Genomic DNA, 12,919 nt, shown 5'->3' with positions numbered 1-12,919 from the left:
TAAAAAGAAAGAGGCTGGCTAGGGTGAACGTTGGACTCTTAGAGGATGAGAGGGGGGACTTAGTGGTAGGGGATGGGGAAATGGCTGAGGTCTTGAATAACTTTTTTGTTTCGGTCTTCACGGAGGAGGATGTGAATAATTTGCCGGGTGTTAGCGATGGAAAGGTGGTAGGACTGGAGGGTCGCAATGACATTACTGTTACTAGAGAGGCAGTGCTCGACAGACTGGAGGGACTGATTGTGGACAAGTCCCCAGGACCGGATGGAATGCATCCGAGGGTTCTGAAAGAAATGGCGGAGGTGATAGTGGATGCCTTGGTGGTTATTTTCCAAACTTCGCTGGATTCTGGGGAAGTGCTGGAAGATTGGAAAACGGCTAATGTTACACCGTTGTTTAAGAAGGGTGGCAGGCAAAAGGCAGGGAATTATAGGCCGGTTAGTTTAACGTCTGTTGTAGGTAAAATGTTAGAATCCGTCATCAAGGAGGAAATAGCGAGGCATCTTGAGGGGAATTGCTTGATAGAGCAGACGCAGCACGGTTTCGTTAAGGGGAAGTCGTGTCTGACAAATTTATTGGAGTTCTATGAGGATGTGTCTCGGGGGGTGGATAGAGGAGAGCTGGTGGATGTGGTCTCTCTTGATTTTCAGAAGGCGTTTGACAAGGTACCTCACAAGAGGTTATTGCAGAAGGTCAGGGGACATGGAGTTGGGGGTAGGGTGTTAGCGTGGATAGAGGATTGGTTGACAAATAGGAGGCAGAGAGTGGGGGGTTAATGGGTGCTATTCGGATTGGCGGTTGGTGACTAGTGGAGTGCCCCAGGGGTCGGTGCTGGGGCCTCAGCTATTTACCATTTATATAGATGATCTGGAGGAGGGAACCGAGCGTATGGTGTCGAAATTTGCTGATGACACCAAGATTGGTGGAACGGCAAATTGCGCGGAGGGTGTGGAGAGTCTGCAGAAGGATCTAGATAGGCTGGGCGAATGGGCCAGGAACTGGCAAATGGAATTTAATGTTGGCAAGTGCGAGGTGGTCCACTTTGGTAGGAATAATGGTAGGAAGGACTATTACTTACGTGGCGAAAAACTGTAGCAGGCGACGGTGCAGAGGGACCTCGGGGTCCTTGTGCATGAGTCGCAAAAACCCAGCTTGCAGGTGCAGCAGGTGGTCAGGAAGGCTAATGGGACACTGGCCTTCATCACGACGGGGATTGAATATAAAAGTAGGGAGGTCTTGCTGCAGCTGTATAGGGCATTGGTGAGGGCGTAGCTGGAGTACTGTGTGCAGTTTTGGTCGCCGCACTTACGCAAGGATATTTTGGCCTTGGAGGGAGTGCAGAGGAGGTTTACTAGGCTGATACCAGAGTTGAGGGGGTTGAGCTATGAGGAGAGGCTGAATAAACTAGGCTTGTACTCGTTAGAGTTTAGAAGAATGAGGGGAGATCTCATTGAGACATATAAGATGATGAAAGGGATGGATAGGATAGAGGTGGAGAGACTCTTCCCGCTCAGAAAGGACAGTAGGACTAGGGGGCACAGCCTCAAGATAAAGGGGGGGGCGGTTTAGAACAGAGTTGAGGAGGAACTTCTTCACTCAAAGGGTGGTGAATCTCTGGAATTCTCTGCCCGTTGAAGTGGTGGAGGCTGCCTCGCTAAATATTTTTAAGATGCGGGTTGATGGGTTTTTGATAAGCGAGGGGATTAAGGGTTATGGGGAGAGGGCGGGAATGTGGAACTGAGCCATGACAGATCAGCCATGATCTTATTGAATGGTGGGGCAGGCTCGAAGGGCTAGATGGCCTACTCCTGCTCCTATTTCTTATGTTCTTATGTTCTTTGTGTTAGAAATTAAAAATTTGGATCTTAGTTTTTATTGAATTAAGAAGTTTTTATTCCTCAAAATCCTAAACCTTATATCAGCTCCTTCAGGATCCTTTTCAGTCCCCTCAACTCCCATTCTCATGCTGTTGGATCCATTACCAGGGGTCCCTGCCCTCCAGTACCTCATTCAAGCACTTTTTCACCACTATACTTCCAAGTGGGGCATTGAACTAGGGTGGGAATTGCAACCAAGTCTGTTTATGTTCTCAGTCATGGTCCACACTCAAGCAGAAACTGTATAGGGATCAGGAGCAAGATCCCTGGATGATTTCCCCCTTCTTAGTGCCAGTTATAGTTATTCAGTTGCTACTGTGGTTATGGCCGATTGGCAATGACCAGAAATGCTTTCTACGCACATAAGTAAGTACCATTCCACTTAACCAAAGTAAATGAAATGGCTATTTCCTGTGTAGCATTTAACTAATACCACTTAGTGTCAAGATAATGAAGTATTTATCAATAAATCATTGAGTACTTCTCTCATCTGTCCTCACTCTGGATTCTTTCACATATATTTGACTTGTTAAATATATTTCACTGCAATACATTGAATTGGAATATTGTTTAAGTATTCAGAAAGAACTGAACATGATACCCTGATTGCAGGTCCAAACAGCGAAATGCTGAACCTGTAATATCACCAGACCTTGAGTGGTAATTTGTGTTATCCTTCACACTAGTTTCCAACTGGAGGCTAATCTTCTCCATCTCATGACAACATGCAAAGTGCCAGGATGCTGTTACAATGTCAGCATCTGGGAGGCTCCATCTCAAATGATTCCATCAATAAGTTTAAATGGGAGCTGGGTGACTCCTAGAGGATGAGATGCTTAAGGGTTACGAGTAAAAAGCAGGCATCAAAAGGCTATCCTCGACTGAGTTTACAGAATGATGGGAAGAATGGCCTCCATGTGCGCTACAAACCTCTTTGAATGAGATTCAAGTGTATGTTAAAGAATGCCCAGTTTGTACCAGCAATAGATAATGAAGTTGCAGCATGAAGCATATTAAAGATGTGCAAGTTAGATAGATTGGCCATGATAAATTGCTCCTTAGTGTCCCAAGATATGTAGGTTAGATGGATTAGCAACGGTAAATGTGGAGTGTTACAGGGATAGGATAGGGGGAGGGGGCCTGGTAAGATGCTCTGTCTGAGAATTGGTGCAGACCTGATGGGCCAAATAAGAACATAAGAAATAGGAGCAGGAGTAGGCCATCTAGCCCTTCGAGCCTGCCCCACCATTCAATAAGATCATGGCTGATCTAAAGTGGCTCAGTTCCACTTTCCCACTTTCTCCCCATAACCCTTAATTCCCTCACCTACCAAAAACCTATCTACCCGTGTCTTAAATATATTTAGCGAGGCAGCCTCCACCGCTTCAACGGGCAGAGAATTCCAGAGATTCACCACCCTTTGAGTGAAGTTCCTCCTCAACTCCGTTCTAAACCGCGCCCCCCCCTTATCTTGAGGATGTGCCCTCTAGTCCTACTGCCTTTCTGAGCGGGAAGAATCTCTCTACCTCTACCCTATCCATCCTTTTCATTATCTTATACGTCTCTATAAGACCTCCCCTCATCCTTCCAAACTCCAACGAGTACAGACCCAGTCTATTTAGTCTGTCTTCATAGTCTAACCCCCTCATCTCTGGTATCAGCCCAGTAAACCTCCTCTGCACTCCCTCCAAGGCCAAAATATCCTTGCGTAAGTACGGCGACCAAGACTGCACACAGTACTCCAGCTGCGGCCTCACCAGTGCCCTGTACAGTTGCAGCAAGACCTCCCTGCTTTTATATTCTATCCCCCTCGCGATAAAGGCCAACGTCCCATTCGCCTTCTTGATCACCTGCTGCACCTGCAGACTGGGTTTTTGCGACTCATGCACAAGGACCCCCAGGTCCCTCTGCACCGTAGCATGCTGCAGCTTTTCGCCCTTTAAATAGTAATCCCTCCTACTATTATTCCTGCCAAAGTGGATAATCTCACACTTGCCAACATTGTACTCCATCTGACAGGTCCTCGCCCACTCGCTCAGCCTATCCAGATCCCTCTGCAGATTTTCCACACCTTCCGCACAATTTGCTTTTCCACTCATCTTCGTGTCATCAGCAAATTTTGTCACCCTACACTCAGCCCCCTCCTCCAGATCATCTATATAAATGGTAAATAGCTGAGGCCCCAGCACCGTTCCCTGTGGCACTCCATTAGTCACCAACTGCCAATCAGAATAGCACCCATTGATACCAACTTTCTGCCTCCTATTAGACAACCAATCCTCTATCCAAATGGCTTCCTTCTGCACTGTAGGGATTCTATGATTCATAAACCAGGAAGAAGGAACACTCTAATAAAAGCAAAATTCTGCAGATGTTGAAATCTGAAGCAAAAACAGAAAATGTTGGAAATTCTCAGCAGGTCTGACAGCATCTGTGGGGAGAGAATAGAACACAGGCTTGGTGGGCCGAAGAGTCAGTTACTGTGCTCTCTGTTCCTTTATAACAACAACCCCATCGGAAAGTGTATCAGGATTTGGTTCAACTGTGATGCCTCCCATTGGGGAACAGTCTGCCAACTCTCACTATTTGAGCTCACAGATGAAGAATGATCACTGGGATTAAGGTCCTGGAGGAGGGCTATTCAGCATAGGACTACATTCTTGGCAGAGCCAGACCATCAGGACTGGGGACCAGAAAGAAGATTTAATCTTAATAAAACTCAGGACCGACCCTGGCAGAAGGAAAGCCACATTGAGCACTGGTCACCAAATCCCTGCAAAACTATACCCTCGATATTGAATGAGGTGCAGCATTCCTAAAGTCATTTATTACGTTGGATCTCAGTTATTCACCAACATTGCCTGCCCGAATCATAGTGATTACATCCAATCAGTATCATTTAACACAGCAGAACCAGCATTCAACATCTGTTAAACAACTATGACACACACATCTGCGAAACATCTGTTCATCAGGTACCTTCATGCACTTGACCGCATCGCTGACACTTGCTGCTGTAAAGTTCTCCAGTAAGAAGTCTCACAACACCCGGTTAAATTCCAACAGGTTTATTTGGTAGCAAACGCCACTAGCGTTCGGAGCGCTGCTCTTTCGTCAGGTGAGTGGGGAGTTCTGATCACAAACAGGGCACATAAAGGCACACATTCATTTTACAGAATACTGATTAGAATGCGAGTCTTTACAGCTAATCAAGTCTTAAAGGTGCAGACAATGTGAGTGGAGATATTAAACCTAATGCTATCTCCACTCACATTGTCTGCACTGTAAAGACTCCATTCTAATCAGTATTCTGTCAACTGAGTGTGTACCTTTATATGCCCTGTTTGTGATCAGAACTCCCCACTCACCTGGTGAAGGAGCAGCGCTCCGAAAGCTGGTGGCATTTGCTACCAAATAAACCTGTTGGACTTTAACCTGGTGTTGTGAGACTTCTTACTGTTTTTACCCCAGTCCAATGCCGGCATCGCCACATTGTAAAGTTCTCTACCCAGGGATGAATGGTTAAAGCCTCACCTGCTGCAGGCACGTTGATGTTTTCGGTGCTTATTGCTGGTGTTTGGCTCAGGTTGCGTTTGTGTCCGTGCCGGTGAGGGCCAGCAGATTCCGCGATTGCGTCTTCGTTCCCGTTGATGTTCTGGTTGCTCTGTGGTGTTGGAGGGGTTGGGGGTCTGGGCAGAGGGACTGGCCCCACGGGGAGCCGCCTGAAACAGAAGGGTAACTAGTGTTAAGAAAGGGAAATTTCATGAACCCCCAGTTCCCACCTCCACCCCCATCAAAAATCATCATGGTTAAAAGGGTAACAAAAAATTTTATTCATTTGTGGGAGGTGGGCATCGCCAACTGGCCAGCACTGCCCATCCCTTGATGCCTTTTCTTCATTCATTTGTGGGACATGGGCATCGCTAGCGAACCAGCATTTATTCCCCATCCCTAGTTGCCCTTGTTCAGAGGGCTGTTGAGAGTCAACCACATTACTGTGGCTCTGGAGTCACATGTAGGCCAGACCAGGTAAGCACGGCAGACTTCCCTTCGCTAAAAGGTTTTCCTGACAATCGACAATGGTTTCTTGGTCATCAGTAGATTCTTAATTCCAGATAATTTCTTAAATTGAATTCAAATTCCACCATCTGCCCTGACAGGATTCGAACCCGTGTCCCCAGAACATTATGCCACTGTTTGGTGAAGCGATCTGACTCATTCTGTCCCCTAGCATTTATCAGGAGACTGATAAAATGCCCATTCCCACTAAGTGGAATATTTAAGATTGTCTTCATCTACCTATGCTGTGATTGTGGGATAACCTCAGCTTTTTATTCTAGAAGAGATCTTGCCAGAGACAATGATTGTTTCCTCAGAAATATTTATTTGCATGCTCTTTACGTAGACTGAAGACACACTCCAAGACACAGCTGGAGCTTGTCTGTGAGATGCTTCACACTCGCCTCTCACCAGGTGATGCCACTGTTCATAATGCATGTGTTCAGTAGCTATCGCTAAGAGTTATCCCTATACTCTATATTTCTCCTTGAGTCTTTATTCCCACACCATCAAACACACTGGCCAAAATTCTCCAGCTGTCTATGCATCGCCACTGCTGCTGGAGGGATGGAGAATTTGACGCTCAGTCTAATCTCAGTTCACTGCAGCGGGACTGGAGAATCCCGTCTACATTTTCCTTCTCCTCGCTCTCACAGTTTCTTGTGTCAGTGGTGCCAAACTCTGATTGCATTCTCAGCTCTGTTTGAGGATTTATACTGTCGAGAATTTTTTCCTTCATAGAATCCCTACAGTGCAGGAGGAGGCTATTTGGCCCCTCAAATCTGCACTGACTCTCAGACAGAGTACAAGGGGTGCTCATCATCAGAAAGCTTCCTAGTGTAAACCCCACCCTAACCCCATAACCACACACATTTACTCCTGCCAATCTCCCTAATCTACACATCTTGGGACACTAATGGGCAATTCATCATGGCCAATCCACCTAACCCACACATCTTTGGAGTGTGGTAGGAAACTGGAGCACCCGAAGGAAACCAATGCTGACACGGGGAGAACGCGCACCCTCCACACAGGCAGTCACCCAAGGTTGGAATTGAACCCAGGTCCCTGGCGCTGTGAGACAGCAGTGCTAACCACTGAGCTACCATGCTGCCCTAATTGTTCAATGTCATTTATTTACATGCTAACTGTTTGCAAAGGCGAAACCAGACCAGGACATGGCAGGAGCTGAGATATTTCCTGTCAGTGAGTGACAAACAAAACTGTTCCATGGGCCCATAATTGAGAATCAATAGACACCAATAGAGTTATAGATGCACAAGGCCACGGAGAAATTTGAACAGAGAAATGACAGCTTTATATCTATTAAACTTCTTTGTGTGACAATCAAATCTTCGTTTCTCCATTTCATTCTTGAAATTATTGTAAAATAAACCATACAATACTTATAAGGATCAACATGTAAACCCACTCACCGGGGTAAATGCGGAATCTCAAACTGATGCAGTCTTGGAATGTCCTCAGTCGCCCCGTGCCCTGTTGACCGCACCTCCTCCCGCGGTGATGGTGTCAGCGTCGCTGTAGATTGCTGCCCATATGAAGTAGCGGGCGATGACGCCTCTCCGCGAGGCGGTGGAGGTGGGCCTTCCTCCTCGTGGGCACCTTCCACCAAGTAGGTCCTCTCAGGGAGTGGGGGACACCACTCATCGATGCCAGGCCTGCAAAAGGATAGGAGCAAAACTTACCCTCGAGGGAAAAAAAACCTGAAGGGAAAGTGTTACTCACTCATTCAATATAACATTGGTAGCGTTGAGTAGAGCCCTTTAAGAGTTGTAGTCTACCAGGGATCTCCGAGTTGTTGGAGCCACAAACCCTTGTGCATACCTGATTGCTGATCCAATCCCCATTATCTCTTCTCACTGTGGACACACTGGAAAGCATCAACCAAAAGGTGAAAATATTGGAAATCAAGATCCAGCTTCCAAACCCACAATCATAATATAAAAAATGACAATGAGCCATCGCTAAGAGGGCAGCATAGTGGCTCAGTGGTGAGTACTGCTGCCTCATAGTGCCATGGACCCAGGTTCAATTCCCGGCTTGAGTTACTGTCTGTGTTTGCACATTTTCCCTGTGTCTGCGTGTGTTTCCTCTATGCGCTCCGGTTTCGCCCCACAGTATAGAGATGTGCAGGTTAGGTGGATCGACCATGCTAAATTGCCCTTTAGTCTTAGAGGGATTAGCTAGTGTAAATGCACAAGGTTATGAGGATAGGGCATGGGTGAGTTTGTGGTTGGTGCAGACCCAATGGGCTGAATGGCCTCCTTCCACACTGTAGGAATCGATGATCCATACTAATGGCAGGTGGGGGCTTGTAAAGAAAAGTAATTGCATTTATATAGCAGTATCTACCCATCCCTAATTGCCCTTGAACTGGGTAGCTTTCGATGTATTCAAGACGTCCCAAGATGTTTTACAGACAATTAAATAATGTTGGCTGGAATTTTCTGGCTATTCACGCTGGTGGGATTCTCCAGTCCTGCCGGCAGCGCACTCCCGCCCAAGGTTTCCTGCTGGTGTGGGGTGACATCAATGGGAATTTCCATTGACAGCGGTGAGTCCAGAGAATCCCGCTGCTAGCAAACAACCACACCATCTCCTGCTGGTGGAAACACGCAATGGGAGGCCAGAGAATTTTGCCTGTAGTTCTCTCGTGTAATTCCACATAAAATGCTTGACTCTGGTGTTAGGGCTAGGATTGTAATTCACAGAAATTGGACTCCATACTTCATCATCTCAGTAATTACTTCATTTGACAGGTTTCTTGTGCTCATGAGTGTACACACCCTGATGACCTCTCTGATCATGGTTCCCAACGCAAGGTCAATCGGCTTTGTGCTTTAGGCTTGGGACCCGCTTGGTTGAGTTGGTACCAAAAGCATTCAAGATCCCCAGAACTAAGGCAGTGGCATTGAGACCATAATCAAATCAGCCATGAGCTTCCTGAATAGTGGAGCGGGACAGCAGGGCCGAATGGCCCACCTCCACTCCTAATTTGTGTAACAAAGCCCAGGGTCACGGGGCCCTGAGATGACCAGAGGTTTCTAGAATTGAGTGTAGTTATAGTGAATGCTCCAGTGTTATGACACGTACCCATACTCCAATTCCTCTTCATCCTCGTAGGAGTCAATATCGACACTGGGGGGCGGGGGTGGCAGCAAATCTGTCCAGTTCATGGGTGGGGCTTTCACCGGCTTGGCATTTAATTTCTGCTTCCCAGATTTCCCAACTGTGAAAGGGAAAACACAGATTAGAACATCCAGTCTAACATTGTTTGTTCATTCATCAGTGTCACAATTAGGCTTACATTTACACTGCAATCACTGTGAAACTTCCCGAGTTGCCACACTCTAGCACCTGTTCAGCTACAATGAGGGAGAATTTAGCATGGCCAGTGCAACTAACCAGCTGGGTTAGGTGGATTGGCCATGCTAAATCCTCCTGAACAGGTGCTGGAGTATGGTGACTAACAGATTTTCACAGTAACTTCATTGCAGTCTTAATGTAAGCCTACTTGTGACACGAATAAATAAACTTTAAAACAAAGGTGCAACATTTTTCAGTCCTCTAGACCTCTGAGATCTCCACTGTATCTAAAGAGGATTGGAAGATTATGGCCAGTGCCTCTGTAGTTAGCACAATGAACTATTGCAGTGACTATTTTGCAGATAAGCACAGACACTCTGCACCAGCCATATCCCATCATCAGGAATGGGAAGGGTTAGTATTAATTGAGGAGTATCAGCCAGTAACCAGAATACACTTGCTGTTCTAATGGTGACATCAGGGGTTTCTGACGTCTGCTGAACAGCAAAATGGGACCCCAAATGTTTCACCTGAAGGGGCAAAAGAGTCAGAACAACAACGTGTGACAATGGGATGAATTGGAAGCAGAAATTGATCAGGCAATCACCAGTGCCGTAGCACAGTGGTTAGCACAGCTGCCTCTCAGCCCCAGAAACCCAGGTTCGATTCTTGGTTTGGGTCACTGTCTGTGCGGAGTCTGCATGTTCTCCCTGTGTCTGCGTGGGTTTCCTCTGGGTGCTCCGGTTTCCTCCCACCATCCGAAAGATGGACTGTGGGAGGAAATTGGAGCACCTGGAGGAAACGCACGCAGACATGGTGAGAATGTGCAGACTTTGCACATACAGTGATCCAATGGCCGGAACAGAACCCGGGTCCCCGGCGCCGTGTGGCAGCAGTGCTAACCACTGTGCCACCAGAATAAGGATAAGCTCAGCAACTGCAGGTTAGTCAGTTTGAACTTGGTGGTGGGAAAGCTTTTAAAGGATAAGCCCGGACAACATGAACAGTTATGGATTAATTAAGAAAAACCAGCACACATTGGTTCAAGGCGATTCATGTTTAGCTAACCTGACCAAGTTTTTTTGATGATATAACAGTGAGTTTTGATGAAATCACTCCATTTGATGTGGTATTTATGAATCTCCAAAAGACATTTGATAAAATGCCACATGAAAGACTTACCGTTAAGCTAAAGATCATGGATTAAAAGGGACAGTGGGGGGCTGGTGGGGGTGTTAGGATGGGTACAGGCTCTGACTCTGGGGGTGGGCGAGGGGGAGGGAAAGACAAGAGGGAGGGGGGAGAAGATACCAACGATCGTAGAGAAATGCAGAGTCCCATCGGAGGTAGGGATAGGGTTGGGAGCCCTGAAGCCTCCATGGTGTGCTGGGGAGAGGATCACTCAGATACTGATCTCTGCAGCTGGGTTTTGCTGCTGTTTCTAGCACACCCCCCTCCCCACCTGCTGTCACCCCTGCTGCATGAATTGCACCCTCTGGATTCTGTTTGGCAGGGTGTGACAGGATCTGGAGAGAAAACCGGCTGGTTTGTCTGGAGAGAAACACACCAGTTTCCTCACCGGAAACAACACTGCCATTTTCACCGTCTTCTCTTTTAGATGCTGACGGTTCTAACAAGCTTTTATTTTAAGCTGGTTATCACTTTGATTGAATGGGACCGACTATCAGACATCTTACCAGCTTCTGTCCTGCCACGTTCGGGCTGTGAGTACTGGGCACTAGAAGGCCCAGGCTGGAGACCCCAGTGCCCATTGACGGGGTCTGCTGTGTATTGGTTCTGAACTCCAAGTGGGACTACAGGCGTGCTGGCGTATAAGGTGGTCTGCTGAGCGTTGAACGTACGCATCTCGTCGCTGGCAGAATCGATGGTGCTGTAGATAGGCCCATCTGATACCATTGTTCCAAACTTCTCCGTCTGAGCAATGTAGTTGGAAATGCCTGCGTCTGGATCGAGGTACAGAGCAAACGAGACATTCAGCAACAATGAGATTTGTCAATAGAGTCCAGAGGCAGCAGGAATTAACAGGGGAGAAAGTGGCTGTCAATTAATTCACACAACTTTCTTTAACGGGAATGACCTAAAACTGTTTGAAACTATTGGGACCCATCAGAACAGTGGAGGTCGTTACGTTGGATGGTGCAGGATTCCTTGCAGGGTTGACATCTTGGATGGGGGCCCTCAAGAGTCATTTGTGGGAGAATTGCTGGGCTAATGCTGGGAACATGACAAAGAGGGAAGGCAATGGAAGAATTAAAGGTTGAGGGTGAGGTAGAGACTTGTTGATGTGATGGAGGTGGAAGTAGATAGTCTTGGTAGGGATGTGGATAAGCGGCTGGAGTCCATGTCATGGCCTAAGTCAAGGTCCCAATCAGTCTTGCTGAGTTTTGGATTGTGCCCATGATGAGCAATGGAGTCATTGGCTGGGAAACAGAGTACACGGTCAAGGGTCGAGGACAACGGTCTCCGTTGGAGGCATTTACTACTCATCAAGAAACAGGAAGGGACTGAGGATAAAGGCGGGGAGGAGGGGGAGAGTCTGGACGTAATGGCATGGGAGTGGAGATTGCCGGAATTTCTTCAGCTAACAGTGAATGGATAGGAATTGAAAGAGGCCACCACTGAGGTGAGACATTAGGGGATGAAACTGAGCTTAAGACTGTAGACAAATGGAGAATCACAAAAGAAAAATAGTTAACCAGGATCACAGTCCCAAAGCAAATGATAATTACTGTTCTAATGCTGCAGCAGGGATAAAATCCTCAGGAAGGAGGTTCCTCCTGAACTTCCTATTGGGTTTTTTTGGTTACTATCTCATATTAATGGCCCTCAATTTTGGATTTCCAACAAATAAAGAACAAAGAAATGGACAACTCAGGAACAGATCCTCTGGCCCGCCAAACCTGCGCCAATCATGATGCCTGTCTAAACTAAAACCGTATGCACTTAGAGTCCGCATCCTTCCATCCCCGTCCTATTCATATATTCATCCAGTTGTCCCTTAAATGCTGCTATCGTACCTGCTCCCACCACCTCCCTAGGCAGCACGTTCCACACACTCACCACCCTCTGTGTGAAAAACTTGCCTCACACATCTCTTCTAAACTCTTCCCCATGCACCTTAAACCTATGTCCTCTAGTACTTGACTTTTCTACCCAAGGAAAGAGCATCTGACTATCCACTCATTGTACGCCACTTATAACTATGTAAACCTCTAATAGGTCACCCCTCAACCTCCATCGTTCCAGTGAGAACAAATCAAGTTTACCTAACCTCTCCTCACTGCCCCCCCAGACCAGGCAACACCCTGGTAAACCTCTTCTGTACCCTCTCCAAAGCATCCACATCCACAAATGAAAACATTTTCTTAATTTCTACCCAATCAAAGACTTTCATAATTTTAAAATCCTCTCTCAGTTGCTGAGTCTTCCCTGTTCCTGAGGAAAGTGCCCAGTCTGTTCAGTCACCTTGAACTTAGTACTGCTATCATCCTTTTGAATCTTTGTAGCACCTTCTCCAGTGCCTTTATATCTTTCCCAGAATATACAGACGATGACTGTACACAGTATGTGGTCGAATCAAGTTCTACGATGCTGAACTGAGAAGAGTGCTGCGTTGCTGGAGGAGCATGAGGCATTAA

The 12,919-nt window shown here is 46.8% G+C and overlaps 1 protein-coding gene across 1 annotated transcript in view; it reads right to left on the bottom strand.

Annotated features, from left to right (window-relative positions):
• Nucleotides 1-4,492: 4,492 nt before the first annotated feature.
• LOC145359798 (roundabout homolog 2-like) overlaps nucleotides 4,493-12,919 on the bottom strand; it is a 286,183-nt gene continuing 277,756 nt past the window's right edge. The window contains exons 21-25 of the mRNA XM_080214574.1: nucleotides 10,958-11,224; nucleotides 9,048-9,183; nucleotides 7,370-7,612; nucleotides 5,409-5,596; nucleotides 4,493-4,557 (exon numbers count right to left, since the gene is read on the bottom strand). Coding sequence (XP_080070700.1) covers nucleotides 4,493-4,557; nucleotides 5,409-5,596; nucleotides 7,370-7,612; nucleotides 9,048-9,183; nucleotides 10,958-11,224 — 899 coding nt within the window. The remainder of the gene's footprint in view (nucleotides 4,558-5,408; nucleotides 5,597-7,369; nucleotides 7,613-9,047; nucleotides 9,184-10,957; nucleotides 11,225-12,919) is intronic.

Source organism: Carcharhinus amblyrhynchos, chromosome 29 (genome assembly GCF_965287045.1).
Source record: "Carcharhinus amblyrhynchos chromosome 29, sCarAmb.v2.hapA, whole genome shotgun sequence".
Classification (NCBI taxonomy): Eukaryota; Metazoa; Chordata; class Chondrichthyes; order Carcharhiniformes; family Carcharhinidae; genus Carcharhinus; species Carcharhinus amblyrhynchos.
The sequence above is the reverse complement of the archived record's forward strand: the minus strand, read 5'-3'. Positions and strand labels throughout refer to the sequence as shown.